The following is a 16,520-nucleotide window of genomic DNA, read 5'->3' as shown; positions in this document are numbered from 1 at the left end:
AAGATACTCATAACTTCTAGTTCAACAATATCAACTTCATTTCACAGCACTGATTAGTAGAGAACATTTTCAAATAAAGTAGTATACAATTTACAAAAATAGAATGATTATATAATGCAAACACTGTCCTCCATTATGAAGAATATGTGTGTGTATACATGTGTGTATGTATGTATATATACATATACATACTTTTTATAAGTTTCACTATTAAATAGCCCTTATTCAAGTACTTTTTTTCTGGTATCTCTTGAAATAATCACCTTGCTATATTATATGTAAATACATAAAAAAATAAAAGGTTAATCTAAGAAAAGGTTAAAAGTTTCAGTGTGGTTGACTTAAATATCAGCCGCTCACTTCAGTGAAAACCTGATTTGAATTCAAAACAGGTTTAGGTGCCATACTAAGTTTAACAACTTAGTCAAAAATACAGATATATTTAAGTGTCAAGTACTCAGTAAATTTCTAATGTGCTAACATTAGAGCAAAATTAAAAGTGTGTATTAATCTATTTATCACCCAATCTTAAACAATCCCCAGACAAAATTCATTTATATAACTAAAAAAATACACTAATATATAATATACCTGCTTACAAACACATAGGTAGCCATAAATAAAACTTTATTCTTTAATTTCATTTACAAGCTACCAAATATTATGTATTGTACACAGTGCTGAACACTTAAATGGCTGCAGTCATGGAGGATCCAGACTGAATGGAAAGCTGTAGATAAAGAAAAGATAAAAGCAAAGTAATACTGTAAAGACAAGTGGCAAAAGCATGGTTTTGCCATAATAAAATCAACTGGATTTGTAATTATACATCAGTTCTGGTTAAAACAAAGTCTGAGCGCCATGCGATTCTCAGCTTTGTTTGCAGTCTGGCTAAAGTCTGTAGAGTCCTTTCGTCTTCTGCGGTGATTAAAATAAAAAGTTAAAAACTATAGCAGCAACAAGCAAACCCTGTAACAGGAAGGCAAGGGTTAAGAACTAAAATAAAGTTTATACAGTGTGTTTAGGGAAAGTATGTGCAGTTTATCTTCCATCAGCAGGAGTCCGACTGAGGGACAACATGATTCGGGCAAATCGCTCACAGAGTTCATGCGTGGAGTACGGAGGTAACTTCGGCGGCTCATGGAAACCTTTAATCTCCGTAGAACAATCAAGCAGTTTTGGCAGAAAATCTGTCAGCTTCTCTTGGAGGTTTGCTGCAAATATAAACAATTAGACGTAACTAAAGATCGACAGGGAGAGAAATTATCTTCAACAAGATTTATTAATTTGGAGTGGTCAGTTGATGTTTCATTTCAAAACATGTAAAATCATTACCATTTGGGGGGAAGAAGTAAAACATAAATGGCAACAGTAGTGTGCACAGCTTAGTTTGTAAATAAGAAAAAAAACTGATGCGAATATAAACATGTTACAGAATATAAAAAATGATAATAACTAACATCTAATTCTAACTGCTTTTAATCCCAACACCCCAGGTGTCCACCTGCATTGTTTAAACTTACATTCCATTTCTTGTCCAAGATAGGAACACCATCGATTTCTCATATCTTCCACAGCAAGTATATCTTTCTCTTCCATTTCATCCACCAATAACAAGGGCAAAAATGGGACAATAAACTCATTCATGATAATCAGACCATTGTTTACTTCTCGATCCTCTCCAGATTCAAACAGTTCTGCAGCCTGCTCATTTAATTTCTTAACGCAATGAAAAAAAGAACAACAAGTTTGTTTCCTTTTTTAATTAAATAAAAATGTAAGTGTTAATACTGAAGGCAACATAACAAGCATGTTCGCAGACAGTATTAGAACAAATGGAAGTCACAAAACGCAACCTCAACCTATTGAGCAAGAAAAGTCTCTTAGAAAAGGCTATGCATATAACAACAGAAACAAAAGCAAAAAAGAAGTGGGAGAAATAATGTTGCCATGTTTTTAAAGCTTAAGTTCAGTTTATTTTACTTTGATCATCACTATAGGGACCATTTTAAAATTTGTTCTCCAGAGGTGAATTTCCCCCAATTCTAAAATTTGACAAGCACTCAAAGTAATTTTAAAAAGGAAGAAATTTTTGAAAAACTCATCATCTTTTCCATAAATGTCAACTCAACAGGGACTGTTATACTTCTTGATACAAAAATATAAAGGTAATCCATTAGTTCATTTACTCCTTCAAAAAATTCTTACTCAGTACATGCCATGTGCCAGAAACTGTTCTAGATGCAGGGGTACCCAAGTGATTAATACAGAAAACTCTCATGGAGCTTACAATCCCTTACAATACAGGGATCAGTAAACTTTTTCTGTAAAGGACAAGATAGGAAATATCTTAGGCTTCGAGGGCTATATCGTTTTCGTTGCAATGACTGATCTCTGCCGTTGCTGTACAAAGGCAGCCATATGTAAATGAATGAGCACGCCTATGTTTCAATAAAACTTTATTTATAAAAACAAGTGGTAGGCTGTAGCACAGGCCAAGTGTGCTGACATCTAATTGAGTAGAAGAGAGAAATCCATGTGATAAGAAACAGAGACATAGGAGACAGATAAAAAGGTACAGGTATAATAAGACGTTTATGTCTGAAGTCTTACGTTTACAGAATGATAAATATGATTTTTAAATAGTTTTAAGCTGAACTTCAAATACAAAAATTTTATTATTTCTTACGGTTATGTTATGTCATTCTTGTGCAATTTATCTTGATTTTGTAGAGAGGCTTATGCTGAAAGTCCAATTCAGCCACTAAGCAAATTATTTAACCTTCAGCAAACAAGTACCTTCCTAGCTTCAGCGTCTTTATATGAAAAATGAGATACTATTACCTTCCTTACACAGTGGTTAAGACGATTAAATGAGGTAAGCCTTTAAGTATCTAGTGTAATTTTTATAATTTGCTTTCAAAGACATGTAATTATTCTGAAATTCGATGTTAAGTTCACTAAATCAAAACATATCCTAGAAACAAACATAGTATGTCCAAAGCCAACCTTATTCATTCTCTTAAGAGTCCCGAAAGCCAAAGACAGAACTAGTAAGTCAGGCAGCCTTAATGCTTCTATTTCCTTCTTCCCACTCATCTAATAGTTACCAAGTCCTTGATTTCATTTCCTTTACCATCTTATATACCCTCTCTTTCATATTCATCGTACTTCTGCCTTAGTTGAGGCTCTCGCCCTCTCTTCCCTGTCTATCTCCTCTAGCGTTCTTCATTTCAATCTTTACTCCTTTCCAGTTCATCTTCTAGTATACGACTGCCAGAATGATTTTCCAAAACCTGATCAAGCCAAACTTACACCAACTTTACAATGGTACCAATGCATTAGAATGGTGCATAAGCTTCTTCACAGTCTAACAACAAATCCTGTTGGCTTCATCACTTCCACCTAACCCTGTTCCTCATAACTTAGCCACAATGGATTTATCTTCATTTTCTGTTGTATACTTCCCATGCCTTTTCATATGATATTCCTTTGTCTGGAATGTTTTTCTCTCTTCTCTACAAGGCTTTAAACTCTTATTTATCCATCAAGATCCAGATCAGTGTTTATCTTATCTCTTAAGCTTCTCCCCAACAATTCCAGGTATATTATTTTGCATATTTCTCATAATAATACTTATTCTGAAATATAAAAATTATCTGTGTACATCACTCACCAGATTGAATTCTCTTAGGATAAATAATAGGTCTTATTTATCTTTGCATCCCTCAGAATCTGACACTCAGTAAATACTCAATGTAAAAAAAAAGAAAAACCTTAAAGGAACACTAAAATAATCCTCCTGAGGTTTTATTTAAATCCCTATGTGAAACAACAAAGTGTGGCTGGTTTACTAACCTAAAATGATAAAAGAAACACATTCTACCATTTTATAAATGTCTTAGAATAACCATCAAGTTTTTTTGGTTGTATTTATGTTTAAAACAGTTTTACCAAAATATTTCAATATCCCAACACTGTAACGTTTTTACATTAAAAATTGCTTTAACTCATTCAATGCAAAATTTTATATAATTATATAAAACTGTACTTTTTTAAACTGAAATATATATAATTCAGGTCTTCCTTCTCAGGGGTTGATTAAAAACCTTTTGAAACTGACCAAATTAAGAATACCATCCTTAATGGATACAAACCATCAACAATTCAAGTCTTAAAATACACTCAAATGCAGCAAAATCAGCTAAGAGAAAAATAACAAGATCACAAGCCTCTAATATTCACATTCAAAAATTCCGAAAACATATCGCAGACTACAATTAACATATACTATGTAGTTCTACTGAAAGAAAACATTTCACCAGTACACCTACTTAAAGTTTTTTAAAGTACACATAAACCAAGTAACCTATATAGATTCAAAAATCATACTCTTGAATACCTTTATATATTTTATAGAAAAAAACTGCAACTTAGAAGTTCACAATCTATAGTCATGTTAATAGCTAAATAAAATCTAATCAGAAAAAAGTATAAAGATGGAATTTGTAATTTTATACATAACGGTTAGCTGACTCAAGAAACATTAACAAAGTACTCCAGATATCTAGAGAGTAAACTGGTGGGGGAAAAAAAAAACTTGCTAAAAAGATTTCTTAAAGTTTATAACAACAATAATATTTCAGCACATAGATAGTAAAAATATTTGAGGAAAAAAATTCCATTGACTAGGTGAAAAAAAATGATATTATACTACAATGAATCCTTTAACATTATGTACACCAAATATACTATTTATAAAAACTCAGAAAAATCTATTCTTTTTCTGGAATAATAATGATGATAATTCATCATTTAGGCCCTCTTCTGTCATCAAAAGAGGGAATGGCAGAATGAGAAGAAATCTAAATATAAAAATGTAATTATTCTGACCTCATTTTAAGAACATTTCTGGTTCATCATCTGTAAAACTTAAGATCCTTAAAGAAGAAGGGATAAAGAATTGAGTGTATTTTCCCACCTCAAGGGAATAGACCCAGATTATAGACATCATCATGACACCCCATCAGAATTAATAGTCAATCACTTATATATGAGTCTAGATAACTGCCCCAATGTAAGACAAAATGATAAAGTAAACACATACTATGTACATTCAACTTACTAGTAAACATTCTCTTCTATAATGCGATATCAATTCTTCATCATGTCCTCTGTATGGGCCTTTGGACAAGAGTTCTTTGTTATTCTGATAAGCACAGATAAGGAACAGCAAGGAATCTATATAACTTTAAAAAAAAAAAGTACAGCATTACTATTTTATCTTTGTAAAAAAAGGTCAATTACAATTTTAAAGCATTTTAAGTATACATTTAAATTTTGATTATCCAGAACAACATTAAAATAAAAAGTATCATCTGATGATACACTGTATGCCTGAAGGCATCTTTTGAGTAACAGCCACATCTGAAACCAGCAGATAGTTGTCTTAAAAGTAAAACAAACAAAAAACAGAACTAGGAATTAAGAAAAAACTGAGAAAAAGGCCATAATTGATGAATTCAGAGTTCCTTCTGTCTTCCTTGGTATTTATTTCCATTTAGACTCAAAATTAACACTGATGTGAAAGTCAACGATCTGCTTTTTTTTTTTTTTTTTTTTTTTCGCTACACGGGTCTCTCACTGTTGTTGTGGCCTCTCCCATTGCGGAGCACAGGCTCCAGACGCGCAGGCCCAGCGGCCATGGCTCACGGGCCCAGCCGCTCCGCAGCATGTGGGATCTTCCCGGACTGGGGCACGAACCCGCGTCCCCTGCATCAGCAGGCGGACTCTCAGCCACTGTGCCACCAGGGAAGTCCAACGATCTACTTTTTAAACAACATAATGTCATTTTTGTTTGAGGGAAGGATCAGATTACTTTGTTCCTTTATAACGAACAGCACTCGATTCATTCAGTGACTCTTTTTTAGTCAGGTTTTTTTCTATGTGAGGGCACAGTTCTACTCATTGAGAAAAATGTAAGAGGGGAGAATATCCAAAGGAGATGGGTGAAGTAGAAGGGAAAAAATGCTTCTAAATCTGGGAAATCTAGTGGGATACAGACAAAAGAAAACACTAACATAAAAGGCAGGCAGGGTTAGGCCTTTGTTTTATAGTTAATATTAATATGTTATTTATATAAGTCTAGACCTTAAGAAGTTCAAACTAGGGGCTTCCCTGGTGGCGCAGTGGTTGAGAGTCTGCCTGCTGATGCAGGGGACACGGGTTCGTGCCCCGGTCTGGGAAGATCCCACATGCCGCAGAGCCTGCGCGTCCGGAGCCTGTGCTCCGCAACGGGAGAGGCCACAACAGTGAGAGGCCCACGTACAGCAAAAAAAAAAACAAAAAGAAGTTCAAACTAGGTTTTAAAAAGGGAATATGGGAAAAATGTTTGAGTACTATATTTGTCTCTAAAACGATTATTCTTCTCCTAACATGCTGTAGGAAAAAATATATACAGCTATATATTTGTATAACTGAAATATGAAAGATATTTTAAGATATTTCCTATGTGTCAGATTTTCCAATCATAACGTATCTTCTCACAAATTCAGAAAAATGCAACATCCTAAAAAGTGAAATACTGTACAGAAACAATGTTTACTGCCAATCAGTGTTACTGTTTATTAATTTCAGGTGCTCAGAAACAAGTCTATAGTCCAAATGTTAAATGTAGAATTATGTGGAAATTAATGTACACATTCATAACAAATCAAATTACACACCTGAAACTACTTCATAAAAAATAAGTTCTTTTAAGTTATGTTTTGGAAACAGCTTTTCCCAGGAATTTGTTTTTGAGAAAACTTAGGGTATGAAATCTTATTTTGAAATAATATGGGTATAGTCTCAGCTAAAGCTTTTTTTGTTTAAAGAGTGATAATAATATTAAATGTTGTTTTACGTCACTAAGTTGAATTAGTTTGCTGGCACATCTACCTTCCCTTTTATAGCTATTAAGTTTCCTGTTGAAAGGTCTCCCCTGAATGACATCCATATCTGGCTTTCTAGACCTGAGTCATCGCTCTGAGAATAGCTCTGAAACTATGAACATGTTCCAATTTTCTAGTGAAGTACACAAAACGTTCTACATTTTATCAACGTTTAAAGTGCTTACACTTCAAGTAATCAGAATAAAATTCAGCAGTCCAGTTACCAAATTCTTATTTAAGATAAAATAAGACTATGTAGCCTGATAGATTCTCTTTATCTTCCAGTTTTATTGCTGTAAAATTATGGTTCCTAAAAACATGATTTCATTTCATTACTCAGAGAAGTAATAATGACCCATCAATAAATAATTCAATTTATGGTTTTCAAGTGCTAAGTTTTCATTAAAAACAAGTTTGACAAAACCTTTTGGCAATGTTTTATACACTGCTAGTAACGGTAACCGCTATATTTAAAGTGGTAAAATTAACATTTCTTTTTACAATATTCCATAAATATTATTTGTCACCACTACTAATTTTCTAGCTGACCTTTCACATTTGCTATGCTAAGAATATTCACTTTACCAACAAGAACATATTTAAGAATAAGCAAATTATGAAATTTAAACATAATTCCAAGTTATACTTAAAGTCCTTTAACAAATGTTAACTCAGAAAAGCTAATGTAGAAGCTATGCAGAGAGCAAGAAAATGACAGGTTCATCTTGTTAATTCTTATTGCGATAATGAATACATTTTGTCCTTTTCTGATTTCATTAAATTATACAAGAATACAGAGGTCTCTATTTCAATTTTTCTCTCCCTAGTTAGTCGTGTGACCTTGACAAAGTTATTGCAGCACTGTGGAGCCCAGTTTCTTTACCTATAAAATGGAAATACCTTTTAGATACTCTGTTCAATTGTAAGACCATATTAATATTTTTCTCAGAAAACTTAATCTCCAAAATCCTAAAGCTAATTAGAATATCCCTATTAAATAAAACTTTGACCAAAATATTAATAAAATAGAGCTACTGATCAAAACAGTTTTCTATTTCAGTAACCAAAGTAAATTATCTTAAAAGTACACAATCACTAGGACTTTAATAATTTGTATCCAAGTATTAACATTACTTTTTACTTTTGTGTGATAACTTTTAAGATTTTGATAAGTGTAAGAATGATGGCATTGTGTACTGTCCAACGAACAGAACCGCACTGTCCAACAGAACTTCCTGCAATAATGGAAGTGGTGTATCTGTGCTGGCCAAAACAGTAGCCACTAGTCACGCGTAACTACTGAACATTCAAAATGTGGCTAGTATGATTGAGAAACCGAATTCTTAGCTTTAAAAATTTTAATTAATTTATATTTAAATTTTTGCATGTGGCTGGTGGCCACCATGTTGGACAGCATAGCTCTAGAAGTAATGTTGCATGTTGGCATTTAAAAAAAACAACATTATTACCTCAAGTGGAGGTTTCTTATACTTTACACAATAAAAAAGAAAAGGAAAAAAAAGAAAGAAATCAATATCCCTTTTACTTGGCGGCAGTATTACAGTGTATTTTAAATATAGCACATAAAAAAATCCTTAGTCAAGTAAATTAATGTTAAAGGATACGAATTGAGAAATACATGTATAATAAGTAAATACACATTAATGAATAATCTATAATGGTCAATAAATCAATATGTATCCTTTTCTTCTCGGTAACAATGATTGCAATTTAAAAAGCAGAAATTCCTTTAAAACCATCTGTAATTTGTATGAGAAGTAATCTAAAATATTTACAGTCGCAGTATTTAGAAGACAAGTGATTAGTTTTCTACAGCTATATTTTTTATAGTACCTCGAAGTTCAGAGAAAGAGACAGATTAGAAACACTATCTCTAATTTGAAGTCAAGATTAAACTCAGAAAGAACAGGAAAAAGGCTAGTGACTGGAAGGTAGATGTTGAAGAATACAAAGAATTCCATTTGCTGGGCTACCAGCTTCTTCGGTCCCCAGCAAACTTCTAGGCTTCAGTCTAATCCTATTCCATTCTAAGTTTCAATTGCAGTGTTTGAGCTGATAAAAACAATGACAATAATGCCAGCTTTACAGATTTAGCTTAAAATGGAAAATATATTGTATGTGGGGTATATGGGAACTCTTTGTACTAATTTTGCAATTTCTCTGTAAATCTAAGACTGTTCTAAAATAAAACATTTATTGAAAATATACACTGTGAAAGAAACCTTTTCTATAGATGAGGTCACATCTGAATAGAATACAAAAATTAAGCTCTCCTTTTCATGTGTGTACATCTTGCCTTACCTTTCTCTTTGAAAATTTTCTAGCCCAATTATGAGATACATGGTTGTTTCCCTGAATTTTCTATAATCCTGATGCCATTCCTGTAGGTGAAAGAAAATAGTAAAAGTATATAGATATTAAAACTACAATGAAAACTGCTTATAAATACATTGTTTTGATAACTGTTTGAATTAACAGAAGCAAAGAGTTCATAATTAAAGATAAACTAGACCTAAATCAAGACTTTACTGTCTTACATACAAAACTATTTATCGGTATAATAATAAATGTAAAAATTATTAGACATTGATGAGAAATTAAACAACAATGACTCACTAGAAGAAAACAGAAATACAAAGGCAAGATAATCAGTCAGGTAGGTCATCTCTCTCTCTCAAAAATTCTTCATTGTAAAATTTTATTATTAAGATATCATTATAGAATATTTGGGGTGCATGTATCTTTTCAAATTAGTGTTTTCATTTTTTCCAGACATATACAGAGGAGTGAATTGCTGGATTATATTGATGGTTCTATTTTCATTTTTTTGAGGAACCTCCATACTGTTACCCATGGGGAGAGGGAAAGGAGGAGTGCGATAGGGGTACAGGATTACAAAATACAAACTACTATGTATAAAATAGATAAGCAGCAAGGATATATTGTATAGCACAGGGAATTATAGCTATTATCTTGTAATAACTTTTAATGGAGTATAATCTGTAAACATACTGAACCTATGCTGTACACCTGAAACTAATATAACGTAAAGCAAATACACTTAAATTTAAAAAGTATTATTATAGATCTACATCACATTGAAGGTAGAAGGTAAATGAAGCTAACTCCTCTAACAGGAAGCAAAGCTTGAAGACTGTTATTTGAAGCACAGTTTTAAGGAACTGAAAGAAAAAAAAAAATGTTACATCATAATAAAATTATTTAACCTTTTAATTTTCCCAAATTTGTGTTAAATTTTAAATGTGGTTGCTGAATACTCTTTTCAGCTGAGCTATGGTGAAAAAGATAGATGCATTTCACATTTCAACAGCCTCTCCCTCCAAAACAACTCACAATTATTGGGCATGTAATGTGACTAAATGATTCAGAACTTACAACTTATAACTCTAGAAAATGACTTAAAAAAATAAAATCAAGATTTTTTTCTTAACTTACTTAATAAAAATTGATTCAAGGAAAATCATAACTAAAATTCAATATAGGACTAACCTAAAGGAGATAGTGATGATAGAAGTGTGAAAGCTTTTATATACATATTATTATAAGTAAATGAAAATAAGAAACATACAGGCCAGTTATTGACCAGCTACATTCTACTTGAATATGAATCATTTTAATTTTTAATTTTAAAAGGCATAATTTCCACACTATAAGTAGACCTTAATAACAAATAAAGGTAAAATTGTCTTGCAAGCATAAAGTTAACTTTTCTGGGGGAAGTATTCAAATTGCCACTCTATTGTCATTAGAATCACCTTAGAAGTTGTTAAGTAGGTAAACTTTTTCTTTAAAGGGTTAGACAATAAATGTTTCAGGCTCTGCAGGCCATGCAGTCTCTGTTGCAGTTACTCATCTCTGCGGTTGTAGTGTGAAAGTGCTGATACGCAATACCTAAACAAATGGCTTGTGTTCCAATAAAACTTTACTTAAAAAAGCAGGTGGTGAGCTGGATTTGGTCTGTGGGCAAGGTCTGCTGATGCGTGACTTAGAGCAAGACAAAGATATGTGGGATATACAGAATCCAAAATCATGTCATGTAAATACCTATAAGACTTAGTGGCTCTGCAGTTAGAAAAAATATGAGAAGTTTTCATAATAAAAATATGCTGAAGCCAATCTGATGAAGCATGCTTGTAGAGAGACTGTAGAATCAAATCACAAATAAAAAATCAAGTCCCGGGGCTCCCCTGGTGGCACAGTGGTTGAGGGTCCGCCTGCCGATGCAGGGGACGCGGGTTCGTGCCCCGGTCCGGGAGGATACCGCATGCCGCGGAGCGGCTGGGCCCCTGGGCCGTGGCCAACGGGCCTGCGCGTCCGGAGCCTGTGCTCCGCGGCGGGAGGGGCGCAGCGGTGAGAGGTCCGCATACCGCAAAGAAAAAAAAAAAATCAAGTCCCATGTTACTTGAATCTTGGAGACAAGGGTAGAGTTAGCAACCAATTTGCCTGCCATCTCTGGCATGTATTGTGTGTCCATTTATTTGTGGCTGTGTTCCTAGATTTTCTATTCTGCTTTATTGCTCGAATTTACCTATTCTTATGCTAATATTATTATAAAGCATAAAGGTTAAGATAATTTGTATCGATTTCAAGTAAAAAAGCCTTCCTACCTCGTTCTTCTTCAAGAATGTCAGGACTAGAGTGAGATCTTTGCATTTCCATAAAAGTTTTGAATCAGCTTATTAAAGCTCCATAAAACAACTTGCTAGAAGTCTGACAGAAACTGCACAGTATCAATAAACCATTTTGGGGAAAACTGACATCTTTATAATACAAAGTTTCCCAAACACGATACGATACATATATCCATTTGTTTAGGTCTTCTTTATAACGTCTCCTAAAGTCATGCACAATTTTTGCTAAATTTGCCTCTAGGTACTCCACAGTTTGGGTACTACTAAAAATGCTGTTATTCTTTAGAATTTCTATCTGATTATTTGTTACTGGTATAAAGGAATAAAACTGATATTTGACATAAGACTTGTATGTTACAGAGCTCTCTTATTATCTTTATTTATCTCCAATAAATTTATCTGTAGATTTTGTATTTTCTAGGTATAAAATCTGCAAATAATGAAAACTTTGTTTCTTCTTTTGCAATCTCTTACTTTTTGCTTTATTTTTTGTTGCCTTACTGTCCTTGAATTACCAGTACAATGCTGAATAGAAGTGGTAATGGCATACATGCCTGTCTTTTTCTTGATCACAAAAGGAAAGCTTTCAATGTTCAGATTTCTTTATATTTGTTTTTGTTTTTCAAGACACTCTTTAGTAGATTAAAGTAGCTACCTTGTTTCTCCAAAGAAGATATACAGATTGCCAAGAAACACATGAAAGGATGTTTAACATCACTAACCCTTAGAGAAATGCAAATCAAAACTACAATGAGATATCACCTCACACCAGTCAGAACGGCCATCATCAAAAAATCTACAAACAATAAATGCTGGAGAGGGTGTGGAGAAAAGGGAACAGTCTTGCACTGCTGGTGGGAATGTAAATTGATACAGTCACTATGGAGAACAGTATGGAGGTTCCTTAAAAAACTAAAAATAGTACTATCATATGACCCAGCAATCCCACTACTGGGCATATACCCTGAGAAAACCGTAATTCAAAAAGAGTCATGTACCACAATGGTCATTGCAGCTCTATTTACAATAGCCAAGACATGGAAGCAACTTAAGTATCCATCGACAGATGAATGGATAAAGAAGATGTGGCACATATATACCATGGAATATTACTCAGCCATAAAAGAAACGAAACTGTTATTCGTAGTGAGGTGGATGGACCTAGAATCTGTCATACAGAGTGAAATAAGTCAGAAAGAGAAAAACAAATACTGTATGCTAATACATCTATACGGAATCTAAAAAAAAAAAAAGGTTCTGAAGAACCTAGGGGCAGGACAGGAATAAAGATGCAGACATAGAGAATGGACTTGAGGACATGGGGAGGGGGAAGGGTAAGCTGGGACGAAGTGAGAGAGTGGCATGGACATATATACACTACCAAATGTAAAACAGATAGCTAGTAGGAAGCAGCTGCATAGCACAGGGAGATCAGCTCGGTGCTTTGTGTCCACCTAGTGGGGTGGGATAGGGAGGGTGGGAGGGAGACACAAGAGGAAGGAGATATGGGGATATATGTATACATATAGCTGATTCACTTTGTGAATAGCAGAAACTAACACAACATTGTAAAGCAATTATACTCCAATAAAAATATTAAAAAAATACAACACAAAACAAAAAATAAGTGGAGAAAAATAAACGACGATTATATTATAAAAAAAATAACTGTTTTCTGTATCCTTCCTTGTATCTGTTAATGTAGTGAATTACACTAATTGTTTAAGGGAATATAAAGTAATTAAGTTTGTAAATGAGAGCAGTCATTAATCAAAGGCACTCATGAAAGCAAGTTAAAATTTACCAAGTTTACAAGTTTTTGAAAAGACAATGTATAAAGTTAAATTTAAAAGCTTGAACAAATACTAGGTGTTTGAATTGGTAACTTAAAAAAATATTAGTTTTAAAGCCAAACTTAACACAAAGAGAATATTTTGCACAAAAATTACCACAGGCATGATACGACTACTCATGTGTGTGCTCGAGATCTCTCACACAACACTGTCCAATAATGACAAATATATATGGCATACAATGATTAAAACGAATTTCTAACTTCCCCCCAAAATATCTGATGAAGCAAAGAAAAAATATAGCATGGCTTCACTGTAGTACAGTATTTAAGAACATAGGTTCTGTTAACAAAGTTGTGACGTGAAGCTATGAGAACTTTAGGCAAGTTACTTCAACACTCTATGTCAAATTTTCTCACGTGCTTAGCTGTACTGAAATGAAAGATTACTGAATTAAACAATTCCTCAATCTACAGTTCAACCTCTCAAAAGGCACATTACCTCATACTCCTCCAAGTTTACTTCTTCAGGTTTTATCATTTCAATTTTGGCTTGAGCAACTTTCATTATGTTGTGACACCTTCAAATAAAAGAAATGTATTTCTAAATCAAAAGCAAACTCCATAAAGACTGAAAAACATGTGTTATATAAAACTAGACTACCCAACACATATGAAAATGAAATCCATTATCATGAGTAATATTTTTTTGAGGAAACAACTTTCAAATACTTAAGTGAAAAATGTGTTTTTTGGACAATACCAGATAGTTACAAAATATATAAAGAAGACAGAAGCAATAATTCTAATTCAAATTTACCATGTTATATTTATTGATACATATGGCTTTTAAATTATATTCTATTAATAAAGATGGAATATGTAAAAAAAATTTAAAAATTTATAATGTTTATATTATTAATGTATATATTATTAAGTAAGCTCCAGAGACATGAAATCTTATTTTCCTCCAAATGGTATTATTCATAAATAGTAAAAAGGAATCCAAAATGTGCCTATCATTTCAGGTAGGAATGGAAACATTTCAATAGATTTTATGATCAGAACCATTGCTAAAGAAATCCGCCCAAAATATATTTCGTTATCACACACATTTTACTCTGGATTTCAAGCACAAGAGAAATCAGATTTCTTAAAACAAACTATTTTTAGTTGCCAGGGCAAATAACTGCAAAAGACTGAAAAATCAACGTGAGTACTCCATAAGTATCTTCCCCAAATTCAATAGCATATACTCATTGGAACATAGTATACTGACAGTCCAGATAATGAGGGTTATAGCTTCTGAGCTCTTCACAGTTATATGTAACAAAATAAGTGATGCCAACCTTACTACTAATAAAAATATTAATAGCCAATACTCACTGAGCATTTACTGTCTACCAGATAATGCTCAAAACCATTCACCTGTATTATTTCACTTAATCCTAAATTTCACAGCAGACACATGGTGAGGCAGAAATTAAACCTGGATGCTTTGTTTTCCCTCATACTCTTCTCTACTCACATATTTTTAATTCACTATTTTTGAGACATTCATGAAAGGATAATCATTTACTTCAGAATTTAAATGTGTTTACAATGAACTCCAAGATAGTGTAAATGTTTCTGTATTCTAAAATAACTTTTCAGTACTTTGGATCTTTACCTAAGGCCTAAATTGTTTTAAATAGTATTCATTCTAATTAGATTAAATTTAAATTTTTAACATTAGTAAATAGTTTTATAGAAGTTTCTAAGAGAAAACAGTTTTTGGTAAACCAAAATTAATTTAACCATTCTAAGCCTTCTCTTTATGTCAGGAGATGTTTAATTACTTTATTTGTACATATAATTACTTTTCTCTAGTGGTTCTCACACAAGGGTGATTTTGCTCCCTCAGGGGATATCTGGCAGTATTTGAAGACCGTATGGGTTGTCACCAGTTGGAGAGTACTACTGGCATTTAGTGGGTAGAGGCCAGGAATATTACTAAATATCCTACAAATTACAGGACAGCCCCCTCAAAAACAAAAAATTATTTGGCCCCAAATATCCATAGTGGAGAGGTTGAGAAATTCAAATATTAAGTCCCCAAAGGGCAGTGATAATTATATTATACTCTTCTGTGTATCTTTACATTGCCTAGCTCAGTACCTTAGTTCACAATTAAAATGTACTAAAGCGATCTAAATTATTTTTACTTCAAACTTTTAAAGGTCATGATTATAAATCTCAAATAAATTACAAAGCAATTGTTCACATTAAGTGAAGTCAAACTTTGTACTGCATTTATTGAAATATGTCTGTGTATGTGTAAAATAAACATTCAAAAATTGCACTGGGAACTATAAAAAAGACAAGGACAATTTGAGCATACGAATAAGATATTAAACATTTTCAAATTACCTTTCATCAAAACTCAAATTTCTATCTCCAAATTGTTCTAGCAATGTTTTCTCAATGATTTTCTTTGGAGCCTGATTCTGGATAAAGTAGACTACTACATGATGTAATCGATAGTCTGTTTCTGGTGGGGTATCTTCTTGGGCCAATTTAACCAACCTTGAATATTCCAACTTAATTGCCTAGAAAATACAAGACAATGTCAATCTTGGTTAATTATAATAATTAAAATCTTTCAATATTATAACTTAATTATCCTTACAGTGAAATATGCTTTTTTCCTTTTAAAATATTACAAATAAGGAGGTAGTACATCTAAGAATATTGTCCCATGTTCCATAGTTTAAATACATCTAAGCTTACCAGGTGAGTAACTTCGTAAAACTTATCAGAGCCTGGTCAAAGTCTATTCAGAGGCATAAGACAGAGATACTAGGTATATCACCTAACCTACGCTCAGTTTGATGTACCCCTCTAATGTTTCAAATTCTAGGGCTGAACTGCAGTTCCCTAGAATACCCATATCTGAAAGAAAATGGCTGGCTCTTAAATGCATAACATCACCACAATTAACTTCAATTGCAGAGCTGACAAATAAGGGATGAAAAGCAAGTTTTTTATTTACCATAAAATAAATTTTTCATTGTTTCACAAATATTTGAATTTTATCAGTGTAATGATAATTAATGCATAATATCACTATTACTACCTTGATAC

The 16,520-nt window shown here is 32.8% G+C and overlaps 1 protein-coding gene across 3 annotated transcripts in view; it reads right to left on the bottom strand.

The window, feature by feature from the left end:
• Window positions 1-610: 610 nt before the first annotated feature.
• The window catches only part of USP25 (ubiquitin specific peptidase 25), a 138,429-nt gene continuing 122,519 nt past the window's right edge, over window positions 611-16,520 (bottom strand). For all 3 annotated transcript variants that reach the window (XM_082654330.1, XM_082654332.1, XM_082654331.1), the window contains 6 exons: window positions 15,807-15,985; window positions 13,900-13,978; window positions 9,255-9,334; window positions 5,126-5,249; window positions 1,524-1,719; window positions 611-1,214 (listed from right to left, as the gene is read on the bottom strand). In XM_082654330.1, the coding sequence (XP_082510456.1) occupies window positions 1,042-1,214; window positions 1,524-1,719; window positions 5,126-5,249; window positions 9,255-9,334; window positions 13,900-13,978; window positions 15,807-15,985 (831 nt within the window). In that variant the 3' untranslated portion in view covers window positions 611-1,041. The remainder of the gene's footprint in view (window positions 1,215-1,523; window positions 1,720-5,125; window positions 5,250-9,254; window positions 9,335-13,899; window positions 13,979-15,806; window positions 15,986-16,520) is intronic.

Source organism: Grampus griseus (genome assembly GCF_964374135.1).
Source record: "Grampus griseus genome assembly, chromosome: 5".
Lineage (NCBI taxonomy): Eukaryota > Metazoa > Chordata > Mammalia > Artiodactyla > Delphinidae > Grampus > Grampus griseus.
Note: the sequence above shows the minus strand (reverse complement) of the source record. Positions and strands in the feature narration are given on the sequence as shown.